Genomic DNA, 27238 nt, shown 5'->3' on the forward strand with positions numbered 1-27238 from the left:
TAGTGGACACTTCAGGCTGAAAAAATTTTGTACTTGAGCAGAGTGAAATGTACTGTATACAAAATAACAGCAATAGTGGGGGATGATCTGCTGGGAAGCATGTGGTTATTTTCAGCAAGGCAATGATCCAATATAACCATGAAGGACTTATGAAGATTGCAGCCCATCTGCAGAGAAAGAACTGATAGTATCTGAAAACAGATGGAAACACATTTTTAATTTTTTTTTCTTTTCCTCTTTGACAATTCCTTAATCTGAAGTTTTGGTTTTTTTGACTGTTTTCTCTCACAACTAGCTAACATGGGAATTTTTCCATGACTACTCATGTATAACTTATTTTGAATTGCTTGAGTTCTTGTGGGTGGGGGATGGGAATGGAGGGGGGAAGAGAAGTTGGAACACAAAGTTTTAAAAAATTGATGTTAAAATTTTGTTTTTACATATATTTTGGAAAATAAAATTCTATTAAAAAAAAAAGAAAAAAGAAATCACAGGTCAAGACCAAAACTTTTTTTTTTCAGTTTTAATCCATTTTTTTTTTTTATTGGTAGAAATTTTAAAGTACATCATGCCTTAGAACTTATGAGAGATGAGAGGCAGAGTTTTGTAATGGATAGAGTGCTGGGCTTGGAATAAGATGTGGGTTTAAGTTCTGCCTCAGACACTGGTTATGCAACTCTGGGCAAATCACTAACCTTCCCCCTGACTTGGTTCTTAATCTGTAAAATTCGGATAATGATAGCACCTACTTCAAATGCTTATGGTGAGATGTTTTGCTTTAAAAAAAAAAGAAGCTTAAATTTCAAAAGGCATCTTTTACTGGTATTAGAATGAGAGTAAAGAAACTCGAATGTGTGCAAAAAATATTAAGCAAAACATTAAATTGCCAGGTTTAAAATGAGAAATGAATATCAAACTCTAGATTTTAATCAGTGGAATAATTTTCCTCTTTGGACAATATATTGCCCATTACAAGCAGTGAACTTAATTTAAAAATATCTTCACTTGGTAAATCTGTAAAGCAAACCTGTAAAATGAAGGGATCAAACTAGATGTACTTTGAGGTACCTTTTAGCTCTGGATACCATAGTCTGTCCCCCCCATGCCACACCCACCCTACCCTTAGTTTGTAGCTGAAGAGAAGGAAAGACACTTCTACTCAAGTCTTAGCTTTTGAGTTGCCACAAGCTCTTTATATGTTTAGAAACATTTTCCAATATAAATACTAAGTTTCTAGAAACCATCTTAAATACCAAGTTTTAGAAAAACTGTATTTTGCTTAGATCACTTTATAAGCAAATCAGACTATTTACCCACTTGTCCTTTTAATGGTACTGTGTACAGCAGTGGTGTCATGGGGTAGCTAGATGGCGCAGTGGATAAAACACTGGCCCTGGATTCAGGAGAACCTGAGTTCAAATTCGACCTTAGACACTTGACACTTACTAGCTGTGTGACCCTGGGCAAGTCACTTAACCCCAATTGTTTCACCAAAAAAACCCCCACAAACCAAAAACCCAGTGGTGTCAGATTCAAATAGAAACGGGGGGGGGGGGAATGAACGACAATGACACATACTGACTTTGAAAACCACAAATTAACACTATTTGTGTTGTTTTTATTTATTTTGTTAAATATTTTTAAATAATTTTTTTGTTTATTAATCAGTATTTATTGAGTAGCTGCTAATGTCATATGAGCCATACAAAGAAGAATTAAGACACAATTCCTGCCATCATTGAGTTTATACTATAGTAGGGGTGGTAACATGAGTATAGATTTTATAATATAAGGTATAATAGGAAAGGGAAACAATTACATTACAATTCCCCCCACCCCACGGGACAGTGAGGGTTGAGTGACTTGCCCAGGGTCACCCAGCTAGTAAGTATCAAGTGTCTGAGGCTGAATTTGAACTCAGGTCCTCCTGAATCCAGGGCCAGTGCTTTATCCACTGCACCACCTAGCTGCCCCCTTACATTACAATTTTACGTGTGTACATTTTAAAAAAGATGATGACCATATAAATGAAGTCATCTTTCCTCACCTTCAATTGCTTAGCCTGAGGAATTCCTTCCATAATTTTGTTTTCCGTAAAAGCTTTTAAATAAAATCTGTTTCAAAAGTATTCTAACACTTAAAAATGAAGCAAGCATTTTGATCCCATTCTAATAAATTCTTTACTGATCTAGCACCTTGTTTCCTATTCATTTATCCAGTAATATTAGTGGCACAGTGAGAGAAACCATAAAGCTTAACCAAAGTATGAATGCAGTGGTCAAGATAACTGCTAAATTTAGCTACATAAGTGTTGTGAAGAACCTGGAATGTTCACAGTCAATAAAAGTGAGATTATTGGGTTCTACATACAGCCGCGTTTTTTCCTGAAGATGTCTGCCACTGATGCAATAGAGAACCTTCATTTTCCTCTCTTGGGAGTTTGAGGCTCTTTTCTAAGATCTGTTAAAGCTAAAATTCTAGCTAAACTGTCTAAAATATCTAATGAGTGGTCGCCAATAAATTATAAGCTTTAGCAAGAGTTAGACTTTTAAGCATTTATTAAGGAGAATAAGAATTTGGTAAAGAGAGAAGGCCTAGATTCCTATCTGTTAAAGGGAAAGTGCATTTCTAGCTCCCTTCTCCACCAGCGTCCTCAGGAAAAGAGCGAGACAGAGCGCCAGTCTCTTCCTTCTTCCTCCCACTAGCCAACGTCAGTTCCTGACTCCAAAGAAAAGACTCCTGGTCTTGCCCTCAAAGACCTTCACTTCATGGGTGGAACTCTTCTACAGTAAGTTTCCAGCAGGTGGCGTCATTCCAATCGGTACAGATCACTTGTAGAATTGAAAGCTATTTTGGGGAGTAAGCCTAGGTGGGAATTATCAGAATAGTTATTACAATAAGTGACTGGTAGAGACTTTGACTGTCCATCATATGCCCAAGATTTTGGTGAATCCTTTGGCAAAGTTTCCTGTGAAATCTGCTCTTTACACAGAGGTGATGTGCATTGTCTCTTTGGGGATGCACTTTCTGTCAATTTAGGAGATTTTGGAGAATGGACACGAATAAGTTCTTGGGCTTCCTTTTTAAGGGTTCAAATAATATTTTAATCTGACTCTCCAATGCGTTCAACACTTCTGTCAAATATACTCAAAACGTTTCCCAGATGTAAGTGGGGTCAGCTCTCCAACAGTAGCTTTTTAAAAAAAATCTTATATAGGGATATCTGCATCACATTACTTGTGGAAGATAGTTGTACTGAACATAATATAAAAATATTTTTCCTCCATCTTCCCTTTAAAACACTTTCAGTGCTATGAAAAGTATTTAAGATGATCTCTCTTAATGAAAGTTAAGTTCTCTGCTTTTTCTTATAAAATTGTTCAGAAAAAAGCACTTGTTTGCATAATAATTATATTTCATATTTATGTAGCACTTAGGTAAAGTGCCTTCCTCATAAAAATCCTTTAAGGTTGGTAGTGCAATTGTTGTTATCCTGGTTCCTAAACTTAACATGCCTTCCATTATCAAAAAGCCTTCTTAGCTCTCTAATTCTTAGCTTCTTCTGAACCTTTTGTTAAGTCTTTTTATCTTCAAAGCTAACTACATTAGGGAAAGAAGGACAGAATGTTGAAATTAATCTTTCTCTTTCCTAAAGCTCTGAATCACAAGGTTGTTTGTACTGATAGGTGCCTTAAAGGTCCTGCTTAAATTTTCCAGTTGACTCTATTCCTTTACTGAAGGTGGACTAAATTAGGACACATCCGTTAAGAAATTCTTAGAAGGTGAGCTTCCACCTGTGTATTGCATCTGCTCTACTATTCTTTCAAGAAGGATTTGATACATAAACCACATCAACCATATGATGCCACATAGTTATAAAACTTTTAATCTTTGAAGTTACCTTTTGTACTTATCTCATGAAACCTATGTAGTATTTAAAAATAAAACTACATGGGGCAGCTTGGTGGCGGGGGCAGCTAGGTGGCGCAGTGGATAGAGCACCGGCCCTGGAGTCAGGAGTACTTGAGTTCAAATCTGGCCTCAGACACTTAACACTTACTAGCTGTGTGATCCTGGGCAACTCACTTAACCCCAATTGGCTCACCAAAAATAAATAAACAAACAGACAAATAAACAAATTTTAAAAAAAGCTGCACTCCTCATTAAATCCTGATCAACTGTTGGCAAAACACTCCAAACCTCTTGGAATCAGAATGGACATTATTGAATTTCTTTTTTCTAAAGGCCAAGTATAGAACTATAGTTATTTCTTTGCAAATCGGGAAATCTGTCGCACCATTTCCTGTGTTGGGAGAGCTTGGAAAGGGCAATTTTCAATTTAAAAATATACGGATTGAAAGTGTTTATTTATTTCTTCCCTTTTCTCTTCTTCCTTTGCCCCTAGCATTGAGGATAATGATGATGATAGCAAAATGGCAGATTTATTGTCCTACTTCCAGCAGCAACTCACTTTTCAGGAATCCATGCTCAAACTTTGTCAGCCTGATCTCGACACCAGTCAAACGCACATTTCAGGTATGAAATCTTAGATGTTGTAATTTGACAAGAAATACTTGTTACTTAAGATCAGTTATAAGTGTATTAAGCTTATCAAATCTTCAGATTCTTTACTGGCTATATAGCAGTTGTTCTGGCTTGCAGTGTAGGAAAAAAAACTATTTCCTTAATATGTATTTTGACAATTAAAATTTTTTTTCTGGTTTAGGCAGAGAGAAGGTAAAAGTTGGTAAGTTAGGTGGTTGAGTCAAGATTGTATATTGTAATGGAGCTAAGAGACTTAGAAAAAATTCAAAGATTTTATAAGCCAGCAAAACATTTATAGGAATTTGGGGATAGTGTGAATGATTAAAAATGCTTATATTTTATTTACCTGAAGCAAATATGTTAAATTTACCCTGGGAATTTACAGACCCAAAAGACAATTGGAAATTTTCAAGCAAGTGCAAAAGATTTAATAAGACAGTATTTTGTTGCTATCAAGAGCAATATAGATTAGACATGGAGGCAGGTCTGTAATACTTATTCTTGTATTTAAGGAATTCCCTATATCTTCTGTGCTATCAGGCATTATAAGATATTTAGATAGGGGAGTGGCGAAAGTGGTGGTATGAAGAAAGGGTTTTGGATAATATATGAAGATATCTGCTTTCTTTATTGGAGCCTTATTTTCGTTCCAAACTTTAAACAAAAAGTTATTTCTTCCTTGAAGTAGATTGGGATGACAAGAAGCATCTTGCACAGAAATGTGGATTAGGCGAAGGCAAATATACGCAATTTGCTATACACAGAGAATATAATTTATCTATTTTTAGTTAAATAGAAACCACCGATTCATGGGCTTTATATGAAAACAGGAGTAAGATAGTGATAATGGTATATAAGAAAAACCTTTTTTAACAAGATGGCCGTTGTAATGATTGTTTTCTGTCTGCAGTTTTGCCAATGGAAGTCCTAATGTATATTTTCCGATGGGTGGTTTCTAGTGATTTGGATCTTCGGTCATTAGAACAGTTGTCTCTCGTGTGCAGAGGATTCTATATTTGTGCCAGGTATTAACTCTTTGAAATGAATTTAACTCAGTAGCCAAATGACATGGTTGAGGGAAGGCTATATCATTATTAGTTGTACAATTTGATAAAATGGTATACTCAGAACTTTAGCGTGGTTATAGTTTAAAAAGTACTGAATTTCACATTGGAAAACCCAGATTGGAATATTGAATCTATGTAAATCTGTATCTGTATGACTTTGAGCAAGCCTAAGCCTTAGTTTATCATCTATAAAATGGGTGGATTATAAAATGTCAAAGATCTCTTCCAGTTCCAAATCTTATGAACTAACAGTGTTCTGAATAAAGCTATAGTACAGTTTTCTGAAGAGATTTGTGTAACCTAATTATTCAGGAAGCTGAATGTAACTTAATCTGTTTTCATGCAGAATAGTGTGCTACTTTCAGTGGGTAGTTTTCATGCCAGCCAAACTAATTTAGGAAAGAAATCTTTTTGAGAAATCTTATTGCTACCATTATTTTTTATCATTCGGTACAGTCTTAAGTGATACATATAAATTAATTTAGTAAATCTTTGATAAGTAGTGGTTTGCATTTAGATCAGAGCAAACTGTGTGTGTGTGTGTTGGCGTATGGGGATGGGGTTTTATTAACTGTCTTAGTCTTAATATTTTGCTGCCTATTTGTGTCAAGCAAACATTTGGATGTTTTGACACCTGAAACTGGAAGAAATTTTCAGGGGTAAATTTTTGTTTTTTTTAGAATCTTAAGTATTTAGCCTATTTAAAATTTATATAAATTTCTTCATTTTATTATTTATAAAAAATTCTTGATTTCAGTGGATTTCTGTGACATCATTTAACCAGCATTAAGAACTTATTACTATATTGACATTTAATTTTTGAAGAACTTAGCATTCTTGTATTCCTTTAATTTTTTTCTTATAGAGAACAATATTGTAGGGGCACAATTAGAAAGGAGAAATTTTCATTAGAACAGGTTTTTTGTGTGTTATCTTATTGTGTAAAAGCAGTTAAAGCATAGTCCTTAGAGAAACATAATGGCTAAATAAAACTATAAAAGGAGTTTCAAAAATTAACATTTTAAATTATTGACTCCCGTGGCTGCAAGCTGTCATTTCAGTCAAAAAGTAGTAAATTTAAAGTTAGGTAAAGACTTATTTAATCCCTTTGCACTACTATAACTGATATATTTCTCTATGTCTCCAAGTAGTGGGACTTACTCCATTCAGTATAATGAAGTTGGACATGTGCTCTAATTACCTAGGGACCCTGAAATCTGGCGTTTAGCCTGCTTGAAAGTTTGGGGCAGAAGTTGTATTAAACTTGTTCCTTACACCTCCTGGAGAGAGATGTTTTTAGAACGGCCCCGTGTTCGGTTTGATGGTAAGTTAAGCTTTTAGAAGTCAGGAAGTATGGAAAAGTAGCATGAACCTTTATTAAATACCATGTATTTATTTGCTGAAATGGAATTATAACAGTCAGCATATTTAGTAGAAAATGTTTAGAGGACAAAAGTGGGGCTAGAGGGACATAAAGATTTCTCATCTTATACACAGTTGTGGTTTTTAAAGTATTTTTTTCTTTTTATGACCTTGCTTTTAAGAATCTGTTCTTTTTCTATAGGAGTTTATATCAGCAAAACAACATATATACGTCAAGGCGAACAGTCACTTGATGGTTTCTATCGGGCCTGGCACCAAGTGGAATATTACAGGTACAACTGTAGTAAACTGAGTGAGTGAAAAATTATACCTATCCAAGTATGATTCAGATAGGAAAATTGTACTTGTCCAGTGCAAATTCGTTTGGGTCTTTTTTCATCTTAGTTATCTGCTCAGACACAGCATGGCATTCATATACAAAATGTCCCTTCTGTCAGTATTATATTATTCAGAAGCTATACTCTAAGCACTTTAGTTAGAAGTCATATTTCAGTTTTTCTAGTTACACCAAAAGACATTCTGGACATTTACAATTCTCTTTGCTCAACTATTCAATATATGGATATAAACTTACCAGAATCTCTTTTACCATTATTGTACTAATTTACTACCACCACCACTAGTTTACCTGTTCAGATATCTTGTCATTCTTCTTCAATGTCTTATTCTTATAAATTTTTTTTTTTTACTGAGTCAGCAGTAAAACTTTCTTAGTATGGAAATATCTATTCTTAGGTTGACTAGCAGTGCTGCTTGACATGGATCTACCTATCAAAAATAACAACAGCTTTTTCATACTTAATATTCTTTCAGTGAGTGAAGCTCAAAATTTAAGTTTCTTCTTTTAAGAAAGATAAAAATAACTTCAATTTTTTTTTTATCATCAACTCCTAGGGCTGTCAGTCGTCTTTATTTTATGCTATTCAATCAGTTGTATTTAGACTGTGAGATACAAGTTTTATAGACACAGCATGATGTATAGAATTAACCTCAGTGTCCTACAGATTAGTATGTTTTAAATGTTTGGCTTCTTCAGATAGAATAATGCTTACCACCCACCTTGACACTTTCCTATCCCCATAGTACCTGAAGATCTTAACCTAGAAAGCATAGTTTGTTTAGCTTTTCCAGTTTTTATATATCGTAAACTTGTGTCAGTAGTGTTTTGGGGTTCTTTTTTCTCTTTTTCTCAAACACAGATATATGAGATTCTTTCCTGATGGTCAAGTTCTGGTGCTGACGACCCCGGAAGAGCCACAGTCCATTGTTCCCCGTTTACGAACTAAGAATAGCAGGTTTTTATTTGTTGAGTCCTTTCATCCAATCTACATGTTAGAGTTACTTGTTACAGAGTCCATCACTCATTGGTCTCCTTTCTCTTATGGCTTACATATATCTAAAAGATAACTAATGGGTTTTTCTCTTATTTTAGAACTGATGCAATCCTACTTGGTCATTATCGCTTGTCCCAGGACACAGACAATCAAACCAAAGTATTTGCTGTGATAACCAAGAAAAAAGAAGAAGTAAGTGTGTTAGTCTTGTCCTTTCCCAGTTTGTTCTGCGCTCACAGCCACCAAAGTGACTCCCTGAAGAACCTCCTTCAGTATTGCCTTGGACCTGAGACCTCCCTTCACACCAGATTCTTCCTCCACCCCCAACCCCACCAATCCTTTGTATTTACTTTGCTTGTATTGTGTGTAAAACGTATGCCTGCTTCTCCTTGATGGAACAGCTTCTTGAGGGCAGGACTATTTCACTTTTTCTTTCCATCATCAGGTTCTAGTCCAGTGCCTGGTTCAGAGTCAGTGCATAATAAATACTGGCTGATTGATCAGTCACACAAGAAAGAGTCAATTGTTTTCTTTCTTCAATTTAGTATTCATTAGTGCTGTCCCTTAAGAGACAAGAAATTACTGCCTCATTGGTGACAGGAACCATGCCATTAAAAAAAAAATAAGAATACCTCATAATTTGTATCTGAATAGAACTGGTTTTCTAGACTGCTAATTTTTAGGGCTTACTGTGAGTTTGGTAGTTTTAGGGCTAAAGCCAGTTGAGTGTCTGCACTTAGTCCAGTGCTAATGTGGTGGGCCTTTGGGAACCATGCTGCTGAGGGACAAGGGACAAACTGTCCCAGATCAGAAAAACAACAGGGGCAGTTAGGTGGCACAGTGGATAAAGCACCAGCCCTGGATTCAGGAGGACCTGAGTTCAAATTCAGCCTCAGACACTTGACACTTAACTAACTGTGTGACCCTGAGCAAGTCACTTAACCCTCATTGCCCCACCGCCCAAGAAAAGAAAAGAAAAACAACAGTTTAAAGATTCTATATCAGTATTGGAATTAGGTCTGTGACTGGTCCATGTACTTCCAGCCTGGGGGAGAGAGGAAGAGCCAATCTGAAAAAAAACAGAAATAGTAATAATGTGATCCTTTTATCCTGTCACACTACCACCCTCTGTCTCTCCTTCCTTTCATTGTCAAATTCCTAGGAAAAAACTGTCTTGACACATGTTACTTCACTTCCTCTTCTCTCAGTTCTCAACCCTTTTGCCTACCCTCATCATTCATTTGAAGCTGCCCTTTTTTAAGTTACCAAACATTTCTTGGCTCATAAAATCTTCTCATAATCTTCAACTTTCTTGACCTCCCTTTAGCATTCGACCCTCTCCTCCTAGAGAGTCTACTCTGCTTTCATGAGACTGCTCTCTTGGTCTCCTACCTGTCTGACCATTTCTCATTTTTCTTTGTTGATCATCCTTCCATATCGTGCCCCCTAGTTATAGGTATATCACAAAATTCTCTGGTGTGCCATTTTCTCTTCCTTTTGGTGATCTTTATCAGTCCCCATGGGCCCAATTATCTTTGTGCAGAGGAATGCTATGTATGTATGCAAGCATGCATTTATATGTATGTATATTTGTGTGTGTACATGTATATATGTAAGTGTGTATGTATGTGTGCATAATCTCCAGCCCTAGGCTCCTTAGTGCCATCTCTGAATCAACAATTGCTTATTGGACATTATAAAAAGGATGTCCTATGGGCATTTCAAACTCAGTATGTCCAAAACATAACTCGTTATCTTTATTCCCAACCATTTCTTTTTCTTACTTCCCTTTTTCTATTGAAGGTAACACTGTCTTTCCAGTTACACAGTTCTATAACCTTAGATATCCTTGACCTCTCACTGTTGCTTATCCCATATGCTCAATCATTTGCCAAATATTATTGATTTTGCCTCCACGACATCACTTGCATCTGTCCCCTTCTCTCTACTCACATAGTTGTCAACCTTGGTACAGGGCCTTCTCACTTGATGACTGCAATGTCCATAATTGGTCTCCCTACCTTCCAATCCATTCTCCATACATTTGTTAGTGATAGTTCTAAAATATAGGTAAGACCATTTCACTCTGCTTCTCAATAAACTCCAGTGGCTTCCCTAAAGCCTCTCGGCTCAATTACAAACTCCTCTGTCATTTAAAGTCTTTCACAACCTGGCTCAGCCCTCCCTTTCTAGCCTTATGGTACATTACTCCCCTCCACTGATGAGACTTCAGTACAGATGGACCTTGCTGTTCCTCATACCCCAAATTCCCTATTTTGTCTCCGTACTTTTATACAAACTGTGCCTAATGTCTGGGATCCACTCCTTCATCTTTGTCTCTTAATCTCAGCTATCTGGCAAAGCTCAGCTCATGTCATCTGTGTGAGGCCTTTCCTAATGCCTCTCTACCTACTTGTACTTCCTCTGCTAGTGTGTGTGTGTGTGTGTGAGGGTGACAGACAGACAAACAGACTTCCCCTTATAAATGTATGTACCTTTCAGGCAGGGGCTGTTGGATTTTTTCCCCCTTTATATTCCTAGCACTTAAATTCCAAACACATAGGCCCTTATTAAACATTTTTTTGACTTACTGCTTGATTGATTTGTCAAGGATACTTCTAGAGAATAATTTCTCTTCCCATTGAAAACAAGGTAGAAAAAGACCTTTTTATTTTTCTTCTCTTGGAAAAAAGAAAACAGTTTAAACAGGTGTGGTTTCTGGTGTCATGACATTCTTAGGTTTTTATTATCTCGACATTCTGTGAATGTTCACTTTCTGTACATTTCCACCCCTGCCCCCTTCTATATCTCAGGTAGTCATTTATGAGCTGATAGAAATAGTCACTTATTGTCTTTTAAGGGATTAAGTGGTTCCTAAATGCAATTGAGCATGTATGATTTGGTCCTGTAGCCCTATGCATCATGTAGTGAAATGCATAGGACAGGATTTGGTCTGTGTGACCATCTGCTGCTGCCCTCCCTGCCCCACCTTCAGCTGGCAGCTGGTGCTTGGGAAGGTGGCCACAGAGGTAGCAGAGATCGTGGCTGACTATGATTTTGACAGTATTACTCCTAGGGTAGTGTCATAGGAGACACCTGGACATTCTAAAAGTTCTCTTATGAACACTGTAAGGGGATATAAAACCATCTGTTTTTATCCCTAAAAAGAAATACAAATTTATAAATGTTTACATCGTAATGTGTTTTTGTTTGTTTTTTTTTTTTTAGTGAGGCAATTGGGGTTAAGTGACTTGCCCAGGGTCACACAGCTAGTAAGTGTTAAGTGTCTGAGGCTGGATTTGAACTCAGGTACTCCTGACTCCAGGGCCAGTGCTCTATCCACTGCACCACCTAGCTGCCCCTGTAATGTGTTTTTTAAACCCACTTGATGCAGTATTAATTTTGTTTTTAGTGGGTCCTACCATGAAACAATAAACAAACACATCTACCTTATTATTGCAAAAGATAAATTGCTCTTATTTTTCTTTTTCTTTACAAATTTTCACCTTGAAGGGAGATCCAAGTGTGTCTAAGTCCAGCAGTGGATTGAGAGTTGGAAAATCTGGGTATTAGAAACTATGGGGTATAATAGTAGAAGGCTGCCTTGTACCAGGAGCCTGGGGCCCAAGTTCTTTTCATGCTTCTTCCACTGACTGGTTTGCTAAATGTCATTCCCTTCCCTGAGCCTGTTTTCTCAGCTGAAAAACCCCCCAACAAACCCAAGCAAGTAACTGGGGTAATTCTACCCACCTTGTGTATTTCACAGAATTTTTGTGATGAAGTAAATGAGAGGTTAACTAAGAAAGTGCTTTGAAAAGGTGCAAACTGTAGACATATAGGATATTAATGATGTCTTTGTGACTTTGACTTAAAACACATAAAAATAATCATTGGAGTAGAGAAGGTTCTTAGGTCTTATTTACCTTTTCTTTTATAGAAACCAATTGACTACAAATATAGGTATTTTCGTCGAGTCCCTGTGCAAGAAACAGATCAGAGTTTTCATGTTGGTCTCCAGCTCTGTTCCAGTGGCCATCAGAGATTCAACAAGCTTGTCTGGATACATCATTCCTGCCACATTACTTACAAGTAAGCAAATGTCTTGAGTGTAGTAAGGATAGGTATACACAGTAAGGTTTTCATTTCTTCCCCAGGCTATCAGGTTTTGCATTCTTCATGGTAGATGAAATTCCTTGCAGAGTAGAATGATGGCACTCATTTACTGTGTATTGACTATATAAATTATACAAGAAAAAATGTGAATGCTGAACTATTTCCTTCTTTTCTCTTTTGTGCCTTTTAAACTTTGGTTCCCTTAATTCCACTGCCGTTTAGTTTTATTGTTATAGTAAGCAAAGCTTAGTTAGGAACATTATTCTTCTCAGAACATCAAGTAGTGCATTCTCAGACCAGATATAAGTGACTTTTGGGTTATCCACTCTTCTGAACTATGCATGCCCTAACTCCCTTTCATTAGTAGTCAACTGGAAAATATTTATTCAGCATCTACCTTGTCATCATCCCTCCTCTCAAACCCTACTCCTTGTGTCCTCGTAGTCTGGAAGTGATCCTGGGTTCTCAAATGTTACGCTAAGTAAGCACAAGCTGTGCTACCTCCTCCTAAGCTGGAAGGACTTTGAGTACCAGACCATTGACAGACTATGTCTGTCATCTGAGAATCAGCCTAGTAAGTTCAGAGAAACTCATCACCAGAAGGTTGGCCACCAGGTGATCATTTATTATCTTTTTTGGCCACAGCATTTCATGAAGACCATCTACTAAGGCATGCGAGGGGTGGTGATCTTCAACCAGGGAAGGAGTACCCCGCACCAGTGAAACTGCGGACCTTTTGAAGTATGTACCCGTTATTGTGCTACATACTAGCTAGCAAGAGAGATGGTAAAAATATGAGACATAACTGTAGGCTCTGCCCCTCAGCAGGCTTAATTGGGGAGACAGGATGTACCTGTATGAAACATGTAGTGAAAAAATAGTCTTAACATGCAAATGCTGTTAATTGTGTGGCATAAAAGCCAGTTTTTCTTTTTTAAGTTAGAGAAAGGAGAGATTAGTTTGCAGAGATAATCAAATTCTTTTATTTATGTTTGAGAGAACACTGGCATTTGACTTCTAATAAGATAACCTTTTCTTCTTAAAGTGTCTATTTTGAGAGGTAAAAGGTCTGGGTACTATTTATTCACACAGTTCTACCAGCATGGTTTGGGAGCTTTAAAAGATTTTTTTAAAATCATATCACTTTCAGATATATAAATAATATATTTTCTTCACCCATTGGGAAGTTCCTGTAGACATGAGAGACTATTTTCATTCCTTTCCAACCCTGGCCTTGGATGGGGGCACACATAGTTCAAAGCAGTAGATAATCCAGAATGCAGTTTTCCTACTGCTGTAGTCAGCTGAAGGGTCTCGAGCAGCGTAGAACCAAGCTCAGAAGTTAGTTGTACAAAACAGGTGGCAAGCAGCTGTAATTTGGTTCTGACAAACATGAAAGGCAGTCGGTCCCAGAAATAAGACAAATGTAGCCTTGGTGGCTTCCTTTTTTGCTGCTGGTCAGTTGGTTAGTTTCCTTATCTTTTTTTCTCCCTTTAACTATTTTTAAAAGAAAAAAGACTAGATTTGTTGTTTTCCTCCCTTTTACCTTGATACACTGTTGATCATACAAATTCTGAATGACTAAATCCTAAGTACTGTAAGAAATATAAAAGGATTTCAAGAGAATTTAAATTAATTAGAAATTAATATTTTGATCTTCTCTTTCTAGATCAACTGGTGAGACTGCCGTCACAGCTTTTGAAATTGACAAGATGTATACCCCCTTATTCTTTGCCAGAGTGAAGAGTTTTACTGCATTCTCAGAAAAACCTCTTTAAGAGTTTTACATCTTTCCTCTATAACTCTTGCATGGGTCTAAAGTGTAGAGCAAAAGAGCACTTAAGTTATGAATATGTATATATTTGGAACTTATTTTAAATTGTTGAGGTTCTTTTGAGAAAAGTATAAACTGATATTTTTATTTTGGGGTAGTTGATTTGCGAAAGTGTTTTGTTTTGAAATTAAGATTATGAGTTGTCTTAAGCATTTATGTTGTCAGAAACAATATGAACTGTTTTAATCATGTCATTTTTCAAGCAGGTCTATAAGCAGTTATCTTTAAAGCAAAACTTCATCTGCCTGATGACTATAATATTTACTTGAGTCAGGGATGGGCTCTACTGAAAAAGAATTTTGCTGCACATGCAACATATAGCATATGTGCTCTGAAGACTTAAAATGCAAAAAAACCAACAAAGCAAAACGTTGTTCTACATTTGTTTGAAACAAGAGATTCTAAATAAATGTTTCTTTCAAGAAAATGTACCTGGTTTGCCTTTTTTTTTCCTTTTGCGAGGCAATGAAGGTTAAGTGACTTGCCCAGGGTCACACAGCTAGTAAGTGTCAAGTGTCTGAGGCCGGATTTGAACTCAGGTACTCTTGAATCCAGGGCGGATGGTTTATCCACTGCGCCACCTAGCCGCCCCCTGGTTTGCCTTTTTAAAAAGTCATTATATTTACTCCAAAGCACAAAACATTAAGTGAACCAAAGGAAACTTGGAGCCATTTCTTCCATAGGTTAGAATAAACAGCTACACACTACACCCTGACTTTGGCTCACTGCCTCACACAAGCATAACGATTCCAAGGACTTGGCAAGAATGGGGATGGCTCAGTGCGGTTCCATTACTCCTGGAAAAGTAAATCAAAGGGTAGAACCTCCTGGCTGAGTCAGGACTCATCTTCATTCACGTTACCTTTCTTCAAACCTACCCCTCACCTGAATTTCCTTGTCTCTGTTGAAGGATGGTGATCATCCTTCAAGTAAGCCAGTTCCACAGCCTCTGTCATCTTCCACTCCTCATTGTCCCTCTCACCATCCACAGTTAATCACTTGCCAAATCTTTTTGTTTCTATTTGCATAACATCTCTAGCATATTTCCCCTTCTCTCTCTACTCATACAATCACCCTAATTGGTCTCCCTGCCTCAGGTCTCTCCCTTGCCCAGTCTATCCTCCATACAATTGGGGTGGAGAAGGGAGCAGAAATTTATTAGGAACCAACTTTATGCCAGGTGCACTGTGTGCTAAGCCCTTGACAGATCATTCATTTTAATAGTAAGCCATTCTTGTAGAGCTTATCTTCTTTCCATTATACCAACTTGCCTCACATTTACATGAGTGCTTGTTCATTTTCCTGAGGTTGCGGGGGATTTCTAATGTCCATAATTTGGTTGCAGTGTTAGAATGGTGTGGTGGAAAGAGTACTGGATTGGGAGTCAGGAAAGACCCATTCCATTCCCAGCTCTGCTACCTAAATGCCTAGAGCTAGGTACTCAGGTACTCCTGACTCCAGGGCCAGTGCTCTATCCACTGCGCCACCTAGCTCCCCCCCCCCTCAAAAAAAAAAACTTAACAATGGAACTGTCCCAATTTGTCCTTCCTGTCAACAGAAACATGACATGAAGCCCCCTTCTAGTTGTAAATCAAGTAGAGCTGAAAGGAAAATTCTTATGAGATATATGAAAACTTTTTTTTGTGCATAAGATGGACATCTTTTATTTATTTGTACGCCCACATATGAGAAACCTTTCAAATAACTCCATTTCATTGTCTTGGGACATAGGGGTGGAACCAGGACCCATGCCTTCATTGCTATAGGGAATTCCCAGTGAAGGAGAATTCCTTCCACCAGTGAAGGTCACACCTCTGAAATTTAGTCTACTTGGGACACTGAGAGATTAAGCTACTTGCTTAACCAATATGTGTCAGAGAGAGGACTTGAACCCAGGCCTTTGAGGCTTTGGGTCAAGTTCTATGTTCTGTGCCAAACTGCTTCTCAGGAACACAGGAACCTCATGTTGGAAGTTTGGGGAGAGAAGGCAACTTGGCTTTGGATGGGTGCTTTGTATTAGCTTTAAGAAGTGATGTGGTAAAAAAAAAAAAATGATGCGGTCATGGCCCAGAGAGAAGTGAGTAGCCAGGAAGGATTCTGAAGAAGATAGCAGTATGAATTAAATGGACCAGATATTTACAATATGACTTTATTAGTTTTATCTGAAAGGTCAGTTACCCAAACATCTGACATATTCATATGAGCCCACCAATACAAAGTCAAATATATTATCTGTCCTGCCCTTCTTCCCTCTGTCTTGGATAATTGAGAGCTGACAATAAGTAAACTCTGTTAATAGACATTGCCGGTGGATACCAAGTTTGTAAATAAAGCCTTCGTGGTAATTAAGCAAATTTTTTTTTGCTCATTTTCAGTCACCTTAATGCTAAAAACAGTAGCTTTTTTTTTCCTTTAATTCAATTTTATTTTTCCCACATCCATCATTGAGAAAACAAGAAAAACAAAACTCATTTGTTACAAATATGTATAGTCAAGCAAAACATTTCCACATTAGCCATGTTAAAAGGAATGCTTTGATTTGCCCTCTGAGTCTATCTTTTCTTTATCTGAAGTGGATAACATGTTTTATTGTGAATGTTCTGGAGTTGTCCTCAGTTAAGTCATTGAATTAATAAGAGTTCCTGAATCTTTCAAGTTTTGGTGTTGTACAAATCATTCTCCTAGTTCTGCTTGCTTCACTTTGAATCAGTTCATGTCAGTCTTCTCAGTTTCTCCCCTTCTGTCATTTCCTTTTTAAGGAATTGTTTTCTGCAGTCAATCTTTGTGCTTCCTTTTCCAAGCTGCTGATTCTTTTTTCATAGTTTTCTTGTTTTGCTTTCATTTCTCTTCCCATTTTTTCTTCTACCTCTCTCAATTGATTTTTTTTTTTTTTTTTTTAGTGAGGCAATTGGGGTTAAGTGACTTGCCGAGGGTCATGCAGTTACTAAGTGTCAAGTGTCTGAGGCCGGATTTGAACTCAGGTACTCCTGAATCCAGGGCCAGTGCTCTATCCACTGTGCCACCTAGCTGCCCCTCAATTGATTTTTTAAATCCTTTTTGAGCTCTTCCAGGAAGGCTTTTTGTTCTTGAGACCAATTCACCTTCCCTTGTGAGGCTTCACATGTAAGCAATTTGAGGGTATTGTCCTCATCTGAGTTTGTGTTGGCTTCTTCCCTATTGATACAGAAGCTCTCAATGGAGAGGGCTCTTCTTTGCTTCTTACTCATTATCGCAACGTATTTATTTCTTTTTTAAGTTGCGGTCTGCTCTGGGGGCACCAGGGTCCTTGTTTTGGGCTTCTTGTGCAGGGGTGTAGGTGCTGTGTGACCCACTTTTTACTCTGAGGTCTTTATAGTGTGTGCAATTCGCCCCCCTGCACTTCCTGACTGAGCATGCTATATCAGTTTGACTAGTTGCGCCTGTCCTGTTTGTGGCCCTACAGCTGGTACCTTGCCCTCTCGGCTGGTGCAGGTAGGTTTTTCCACTGTCCTACTAGGCCACCAGATTTTTGAGCCAGGTTCCAGGGGCCTCAGTTGTTCGGCTGTGGCCCGCAGATCCTGCTGCTGCTGACTTTCCCCGACCCCCTCAGCGCTGGGCTGCTGCCCTGCGCTGGGCCTCCCCTTTGCCGGAGTCAGACCGACCTTTTCCTGAAGTCTTCTAAATTATCTCTGGTTGGAAGACTGTGTCTTTCTGTCTCTTTGCAGGTCCTGTAGTTTCAGAATCCGTCCAGAGGCTTGATTTAATGTTCTTTTTGAGGGAACAGAAGGAGAGTTCAGGCAGCTTGCTGATTCCTCTCCGTCATCTTGGCTCCGCCTCCCCCCTTCTGTCATTTCTTAAAAATGGTAAAGATAGGTAGTTTTGACAGTTTTCTAATCTGTCTCATAGAAATTTTCTATCATTTGAAGTTTATTTCCAAATGGTTCTGAGAAATCAAGAAAACACACACTTTGAAGCTATGTATGAAATCAATCCCTCTTTTTTCCCCCTCAATCTTTTCCTATTCACATCCTACCAATCTTTCTAGGTAAAGCCCAGCTGAAAATCCCACCTCTACCAATGAAGTCTTTCCTGATCCCCCACTCCCTCCTGTGGTCTCTCAGCATCTGCTCCCATTTCCTTCATTCTAGTTCATGTTTTAATTGTCTACATATTGTATCTTTTATGAGGTAGTATTTTCCTTAAATTTTTTTCTTAATTTGTTAGCCTTTATTTTCTCCCTCTTGCACTTCCTCTTCCCACAATGAAAAAATAAAAGAAAACAAAACCCTTGCAACAAATGTTCATGGTAAAACAAAATCCCACACAATGTCTGAAAAATGTATGTCTCATTCTGCATCTTGAGTCCAACACTTCTCTTGTCAGGAGATGGGTGGCATGTTTCATCATTTGGTCCTATAGAATTGTGGCTGGTCATTGCATCCATTGGAATTCTTAAGTTTGAAGTTGTTTACAATATTGATATGTGCATTATTTTCCTGGTTTTATTCGTTTTATTCTGCATCAGTTCATGCAAGTCTTTCTAGTTTTGGTTTCTAGCTTGTTTTTTGTTGTTGTTTTTTTAAAATTGCCTTTGTGGTTTTTTGGTTTGTTTGTGGTTTTCTGTTGTTGTTGGGTTTTTTTGGAGACTGGGTGTCCTATTTCACCAAGGCTGGAAAGGAATCAATCACTCATGAGTGATGCTTTTGTGTGTGTGTGTGTGTGTGTGTGTGTGTAGGTCAATGAAGGTTAAGTGACTTGCCCAGGGTCAAGTGTCAAGTGTCTGGGGCTGAATTTGAACTCAGGCCCTCCTAAATCCAGGGCCAGTGCTTTATTCACTGAGCCACCTAGCTGCCCCCATGAGTGGTTTGGCTTGGGAACATCAACCTGCTCCATTTTTCTGACCTGAACTAGTTTACATGTCATTAGACCTTCTGCTCCCAGGGGCTCACCATATTGGTGCCAGACTTAGTACGGATACCCATACAACTTTAGCCCTGTTGCCCTTTCAAACTTTCACATTTTGCAAATCCAATGGCAAGGACTACATCCAGCTCTTTCTTATAGTACTCATATACCATAATTTCTTTTTTTTTTTAAAGTGAGGCAATTAGGGTTAAGTGATTTGCCCAGGGTCACACAGCTAGTAAGTGTTAAGTGTCTGAGGCCAGATTTGAACTCAGGTACTCCTGACTCCAGGGCCGGTGCTCTATCCGCTGCGCCACCTAGCTGCCCCATATACCATAATTTCTTAAGCCATTCATGAATTGATGGGCTTCCCCTTTAGTTTCCAGGTGTTTTGCCACTACCAAAAAGAGGTGCTGTCAGTAGTTCTGTATACAAGGTCCAGAGCTTCTGCCTGCCACCCAGCAGAGATGAGGATTTGGATCATAGCAAATGATGCCAGAAGCTGATCTTGATGCTGAGTGAGATGAGCAGAACCAGGAGAACAAGGTACACAGTAACAGCAACTGTGATGAACTAGGCTCTTTTCAGCACTGCAATGATCCAAAACAATTTCAAAGAACTTGTGATGGAAAATGTTCTCCACACCCAGAAAAAAGAACTGTGGATTCTGAATGCAGATTGAACCATACTGTTTCTACTTTTCGGCTGGTTTTTTTTTTCCTTTTTTGAGGTTTTCCCCTTGTGTTCTGATTCTTCTTTCACAATATGACTAATGAAGCAATGTTTGATGTGATTGTACATATATAACATATCAGATTGCTTTCCATTTTGGGGAGAGGGGAGGGAAGGGATGATGGGAGAAAAATTTGGAACTAAAAATCCTATGAAAACAAATGTTAAACTGTCTTTCCATGTAACTGGAAAATAATAAAATACTTTCATGATTTTAAAAAAGAAGCCGATCTTGAACATGTAGTGGCAAGGACACCAAATGGGATTAGGTTGCCCCAAGGATAAGATTATCTAGTGTACATCAACCAATATCCTTTTTTCAGAAAGGACTTGAAGTACAAAGTGTCCCCAACATCTTAATGAAGTTTTAAGCTACAATAAATGATAATGTAAGAGAAGACATCTATTCAGATACTAGAGGAGGTGACAAGAACAGTATTTAGCTTAGGGCAGGTCTTGATTAGTTGTATTATCTGTAAATTGAAATTTAAGTTCTTTGCTTAATGGCTTATGCTTCTATGCTTTGGATTTTAAAGACGCTTGCTAGGAATTATCCTATTAAGGAACAGTTCCTGAGGAGCTACAACCACTGGGGACAGTTTGGCTGTAATGTTACTATCCTTATAGCCCCAAATCCTCAAGGCTTTTTCTAGCTTTAGGGGAACTAGTGGTCAATAAAGAATAAGAACAAGGCAAGTTGGGATATCTGCCACCTCCATCCTCAGACTACCAGTCAATTATTTTTATAGCAAAGTGTTTTGGAAAGTGCTGGGTTTGGAATGAGAGGACTTGGGAACAAATGGTGGCCTCCCTTCTTACTATCTGTAAGACCTTATTCAAGTGATTTAACTTCTCTAGGTCTAAGTTTTCTTTTTAATTTATTTAATTAATCAGTCAATCAATTTATTTATTTATGGTGAGGCAATTGGGGTTAAGTGACTTGCCCAGGGTCACACAGCTAGTGTTAAGTGTCTGAGGTCTGGATTTGAACTCAGGTCCTCCTGACTCCAGAGCCAGTGCTCTATCCACTATACCACCTAGCTGCCCCAGGTCTCAGTTTTCTTATCTTTAAAATTAGATAATTGGACTAGTTGACCTCCAAACTTGCCCCCATCTCTAAATATGATAATATAACTTGTGGAGTTATTGTTTGTTGTTTAGTCATGGCTGACACTTTGTGACCCTATTTAGGGCTTTCTTGGCAAAGATACTGGAATGGTTTGCCATTTTCTTCCGCTTATTTTGTAGATGAGGAAACTGAGGCAAAACAGGGTTAAGCAAGTTGCCCAGGGTCACCCAGCTAGTAAGTGAGGCCAGATTTGAGTCTTCCTGACTCCAGGCTCAGCACTCTGTTCACTGAGCCACCTAGTTACCACACTTGGGGAGTTACTGGATATTAATAAAAATTAACTTAGACATCATTTACAAGTATAGCATCATAGAATATAAGCACTGGACAGGATCTTGGCACTGAATTAGAAACTTTTCATATTGAAAATAAGGAAACAAATCCAGAGAAGGCACAATGACTCGTGCAAGGTTACACAGATTAACATTACTGATAGAGGTAAAATAATAACCCAGGTCTTCTGACTCCCAGTTTCATGAGATTGAAATACTAAATTTTTAGTGGCCAGGTGCCAATGTCTATTGGTTGTGGCTCATATCCCAAGAAAACGTGGGAGAGCTGGAGTTCTTTCCAAAGACCCGTCAGGCTTTTGTTTCCTTGTACAGCATAATGTACACACAGGTAGTTTAAGAGGCCTTGAAAAAAAACCCATTTAAGACCATCAGAGCTTGGACGACTACTGGGTGGTTGCCACTAGGTGTCACTATAAACACAGGAATATTTTCATCACTGAGGCAATGTGGCAATGGATTAATCATTTAAAAATTTTTTCTTTCTTTTTAAACATAAAAACATCAGCAAACCTAAACATTTTCATACACAAAGAAGAATAGGAAAAAAGGTTTGTATGTTCATGCTTTTTCTTTTTTTTTCTTTTTTTTTTTGCGGGGCAATGGGGGTTAAGTGACTTGCCCAGGGTTACACAGTTAGTGTCAGGGTCTGAGGCTGGATTTGAACTCAGGTACTCCTGAATCTAGGGCTGGTGCTTTATCTACTGTGCAGCCTAGCTGCCCCCCCACCATGCTTTTTCTTGAATAAGAAAATGAAAGGCAAGAAATCCAAGAAATATTAACCTTTGATTCTATAAATTCTAAGATATGATGGAAATGGTGTTACCCCTTCTCCTTCCTTACACTCACTCAATATTTATTCATTCATTCAACAAATTATACATATACATATAAACACACACAATATATGTGTATATATATAGATGTGTGTCTATGTATGTATGTGTGTGTGTGTACACACACACACACACACACACACACACACACACATCTATCTATATATATATGTGATTTTTTTGTGGGGCAATGAAGGTTAAGTGACTTACCCAGGGTCACACGACTAGTAAGTGTCAAGTGTCTGCGGCCAGATTTGAACCCAGGTCTTCCTGAATCCAGGGCTGGTGCTTTATCCACTGCGCCACCTAGCTACCCCCCATTCGACAAATATTAAGAAGATACAATGTGGGCAGCTAGGTGGCACAGTGGATAGAGCACCAACTCTGGAGTCAGGAGGACCTGAGTTCAAATCTGGCCTCAGACACTTAACACGTAACTAGCTGTGTGACCCTGGGCACACTTAACCCCAAGTGCCTTACCAAAAAAAAAAAAAAAAGAAGAAGAAGAAGAAGATACAATGTAAAATTGATATAGTTTCAGAGATATAGAGCAGGAAAGGTTCTCGAAGCCATCTAGTCCAGGGCTTTTTAAACTTTTTCTACTGGCAACCCCTTTTCGCCCAAGACATTTTTATGTGACCCTGGGCATATAGACGTATAAAATAGGTATACAAATCAAACATTTACTGCCAGATGTTTTTGCAGTCCCTATATGGGGTCACCATCTACAGTTTAAGAAGCTTTGATCTGATTCAACCGCTTTATTTTACAGGTGAGGAAGTTGGGCTGTTGTGGGTGAAGTGACTTTCCTAAAGTCATTCATGAAATAAACAGCAGAAGCAAGGTTTGAGTTTGGATTCTTCAACTCTAGAGCACAGTGTTCATTCCATTCTACCACCATGACCCTCTCATGATACCTGATAAAGGCATAATATCTGACCTCAGGGAACTTACAGTCTAGTAGGGAAGATGGGATGTGCACAAATAATTATAATATAAAATTACCATTATGATAAGGGAAAGGGACTGAATCTGTGATTTCGTCGCAATAGGGAAATCCATAAAACAATATTGATATAGGTAAACATCTTCTCTATAACTCAGAGTTCTAGAGGGTAGGATAGGGCAAAGCTTCTTAAACTGTGTGTCTCTACCCCATATGGGGTCAAGTAACTGAATGAGGAGGTTGAGAAAAATTTAGCAACAGAAAAAGGTTATGTTTACCTATTTTATATACCTATTTACCCAGGGTCGAGGAAAAATTTCTTGATTCAAAAGGGGTCTCCCATGGGAGAAGTTTAAGAAGCCCTGGGGTAAAGGAATTGAAAGGTTAAAGGACTTGCCCAGGGTCCCATAGGCAGTTTGTGTCAGAGGTGGGACTTGAACTCATTGTCTTCCTCACTCTGGGGCCAACTCTTTATCCATTATGCCATGCTGCCTCTCATTATTAATTATTATTAACTGTAATACAAAATGCATATCAAGTGCATAAGAGAGGTGCAAGCAAAATGCTTTATAGGTAAGATGAAGGAGAAACCACTCCTAGCAGGGAGATCAAGGAAAACTTCATGAAGAAGGCAGTGTGGCCCTTGAAGAATGAATGGTTAATAATGACAAGAATGACACTTCAAAGATTCATTTCATATGTAGGGATTTAAGATCTGCAAAGGGCTTTATATACATTCTCATTTCATAAGCTTGGAATTGGAAGAGACCTCAAAGTTTATCTAAAACAAGCTGATATGTTACAGATTAGGGAACTAAGGTGATTTCATTTCCACAAAACCCCGTGAGATAGGTACTAAAGGTTTTTTTTTTAATCTTCACTTTATAGGTGAGGAAATTGAGGCCCAGAGAAATTAAGGTATTTGCCCATGATCACGTGAGCAGATCAGAGACAAGAGATGGAGAAGAGGACATAGAAATTCCAGGCACAGGGAATGAATGATGTAAGTAAAAACCCAGGCAAGAAAGACTAAGATATTAGAATACTTGGGGTATGGTAAAGGGGTGGGGGGTAAATAGTGTGAGTAAAGACTGGAAACCTAAATTGGAATTAGTTTGAAAAGGATTTTGAATTTATTATTTTATTCTATTTTGCAGGTCAATTGGGGTTAAGTGACTTACCCAGGGTCACACAGCTAGTAAGTGTCAAGTGTCTGAGGTCAGATTTGAACTCGGGTCCTCGAATCCAGGGCCTGTGCTTTATCCACTGCATCACCTAGATGCCCCTTTATTTTATTTTTAGTTCCAAATTCTCTCCCTCTCCTTTCCTCCTTCCCCACCTATTGAGAAGGTAAAAATAACCCAAAACCCCAAAGCCCATTACAAGTATGTATAGTCATATGAAACAAATTCCTGCATTAGCCAAGTCAAAAGAAAGAAAGAAGGGGGAAAATATGTTTTAATCTGTATTCTAAGTCCGTTAGCTCTCTATCTGGAGGCACAGAATGTTTTATCATGAGTCCTTTGGAATTGTGGCTGGTCGTTGCATTGATCATGGTTTGATCATGGTTTCTAAGTCTTTCAGTGTTCATTTTAGACTTTATTTAGTAGGCAAGGAAAGCCACTGAAGGTTTTCTGTGTGTAGATTTTTGTTTTTGTTTTTCCCCTAAAGTAAGTGATATAATCAGAGTTGTGCATTAGTAAACTTTATCTGATAGTATGTAAGATGAATGTGAGGAGTGAGAAACTAGAAGTAGTAGATGCTTGATAAATTCTTATTGAGTGACTGATTGATTGATTGATTGATGGTGGTGTGATAAGTAAGGATGTTTAAGGAACAAGTGGGAATCTCAGACTCTCTAAGACTTCTAGAGACCTGCTAGAAGGCGATATAGTAGAAAGAATATCGGAATGAGCCAGAAAACCTTCATATCCAGAGTCTGATGCTTAAAAGCTATGTAACCATGGTCAACTCTCATAACTTCTGAATCTCAACTTCCTCGTCTCTGAATTGGTGATGATAATATGATATATTATATATGTGTATATATACATATATATATATACACATACACACATGTATAAAATAATGCTCTTCCTACCTTACTCAGCTGTGAAGAATAAGTGTTCTAAGCAGAATGGAAATGGTTGCAACTAATGACAGCTAGCACTTGCATAGGTTTTAAGTCTTACAAAGCTTATTGTATTGTTAATCTAGGCTTCCAGTTGGAAAGCCAAGACATCACCCTCCTGATGTTACCGTTCCTCTCCAAGAACGAAAGACAAACAACAAAAATTTTGTAATCTAGGCTAGAAACAATGAGGTCCTGACCTTGCCTGTGCTTCTTGAAGAGAGGGACAGTTTCATTTCTGTATTTTTATGACTGTACTTAGCACAGTGTTTGATAAATGTTTAATTAATTGATGGTAGTGTGGCCAATTGGTAGTTAGGTGGCACAGTGCATATAGTGCTGGGCCTGGTGTCAGGTAGACTCATCTTACTGAGTTCAAATCTGACTTTATTATTATTAGCTGTATCACCCTAGGCAGGTCACATCACCCTGTTTACCTCAGTTCCTTGTCTGTGAAATGAGCTGGAGAAGGAAATGATAAACCACTCCAGTATCTTTGTCAAGAAAACCCCAAATGGGGTCATGAAGAATCAGATACTACTGAAATGACTGACCAACAGTGTGACCAATAAGGATGGTTAAGTAATAGCCTTTCTAGCCCTTCTCAATGTAGGATTCTTGTTGCTATCTTTTCTAGAAATTCTATATAGTTAATAGGATCACTGAAGTCACTAGAAACCTTTTAGCAATGAGTATCATCGCAGTGTTCAAATTTAGCTCTCTCTAGAATGTCTCAGTTACTTTGCAAAATTATTATCTTTTGCTTTGAAATGAAGTATAGGTGAGGAATGAGGGGTCGGAATGTCCTCATTCCTGGGATAGGTAAGTCATATGATTTTTATAATTTCTGTCTCTAGGTACTTCTGCTTCCCCAGTTCATTTAGTCTTGCAACTAATGAAGAAATGATAACCTACTATTTGTTAAATTCATTCAGGACTTCCAAATCATATCTTCCTTCCCCAGGTAAGTGAGAAACACTAGGGGGAGAATTTCAAAAGCAGAGGCCCTCTAGAGCACCACCCCGATATGAAAAGAAATCCCCTCTAAAACATACTCAACCAATGGTCATCTGGACTTTGCTCAGAGAACTCCTATGGGGAAGAGTCATTTCCCCCCCCCCACCTCCCCAGGGAGCCTATTTCCTCTTGAGATAGTTTAACTGTTTAGGAGAGGTAGAATGGTTTGATAGAAAATAGAGTCAGCCATGGAGTCAGGAAGACCTGAATTTAAATCCTGCTTCAGACACTTAGTGGCTGTGTGATCCTGGGTAAGTCTCCTTACTACTGTCTTCCTCGGTTTCCTCCTTTGTAAAACTGGGATAATAAAAGCACCTACCTCCCATCTTGATGATGTAATGAGATATTTGTGAAGCACTTTGCAAACTTTGAATCACTCTGTAAATGCTCACTCAAGCTAATTATAAGAGACCTTAGTCAAGTCACTTAACCTCTTAGTGGCCCAGACAACTCTCCAAGACCATAAGTCATAGAGAAAGTGCAGATCTGAATTGGTAGAGGGAGTTTCCTCACTGGGAATTCTCCATATCAATGAAATCATGGACTAAATCTTAGGAAGTTTTTCTTTACCTCGCAGTTAAAACTTGTATTTCTGTGATTTCTTCCTATTACTCTGAGGCCAAGCAGAATGTATCTTCCCCTTGGCAGCCCATGATCAATAAAGAACATCGATCCAGAATTGCAAAAGAAACTAGATGATACTACCACAAATGTGCTGATGCTTTGACATTGCAGTTGGAACACTAGATAGAAGTCCAGGCTTTTCCCCTGACCAGCTGGCTTTTCTGCACAGATTAACTTCTTAGTGATGGAAACTTTAGCCAGCCATAGTTTGTTCAGGCTCAAGGGAGCAAGGAAATTGAAAGTTGCCACATTAGGTATTTCATGATGCCCTAGAAGCCAATTTTATACAGAGTAACTTAGAGTGAAGGTTAAGTACTGTTTTCTCTAGCTATTTTCCCCTGGTCCTAATCATAGGGAAGGAAATTATGAAGGG

The 27238-nt window shown here is 38.2% G+C and overlaps 1 protein-coding gene across 2 annotated transcripts in view; it reads left to right on the forward strand.

The window, feature by feature from the left end:
- The window catches only part of FBXO9 (F-box protein 9), a 36404-nt gene extending 21707 nt beyond the window's left edge, over positions 1 to 14697 (forward strand). Inside the window, exons 6-14 of one of the 2 annotated variants that reach the window (XR_006356420.1) lie at positions 4406 to 4536; positions 5456 to 5570; positions 6818 to 6936; positions 7177 to 7267; positions 8195 to 8290; positions 8428 to 8521; positions 12267 to 12418; positions 13088 to 13183; positions 14112 to 14697. Coding sequence is in view for 1 of the 2 variants with exons in the window: in XM_044004881.1 (XP_043860816.1) it covers positions 4406 to 4536; positions 5456 to 5570; positions 6818 to 6936; positions 7177 to 7267; positions 8195 to 8290; positions 8428 to 8521; positions 12267 to 12418; positions 14112 to 14220 (907 nt within the window). In the remaining variant the exon portion in view is untranslated. The remainder of the gene's footprint in view (positions 1 to 4405; positions 4537 to 5455; positions 5571 to 6817; positions 6937 to 7176; positions 7268 to 8194; positions 8291 to 8427; positions 8522 to 12266; positions 12419 to 13087; positions 13184 to 14111) is intronic. The other variant, XM_044004881.1, reaches the window with a different exon arrangement.
- The last annotated feature ends 12541 nt before the right edge of the window (positions 14698 to 27238 follow it).

This window comes from Dromiciops gliroides, chromosome 4, assembly GCF_019393635.1.
Source record: "Dromiciops gliroides isolate mDroGli1 chromosome 4, mDroGli1.pri, whole genome shotgun sequence".
In the NCBI taxonomy this organism is placed as follows: Eukaryota; Metazoa; Chordata; class Mammalia; order Microbiotheria; family Microbiotheriidae; genus Dromiciops; species Dromiciops gliroides.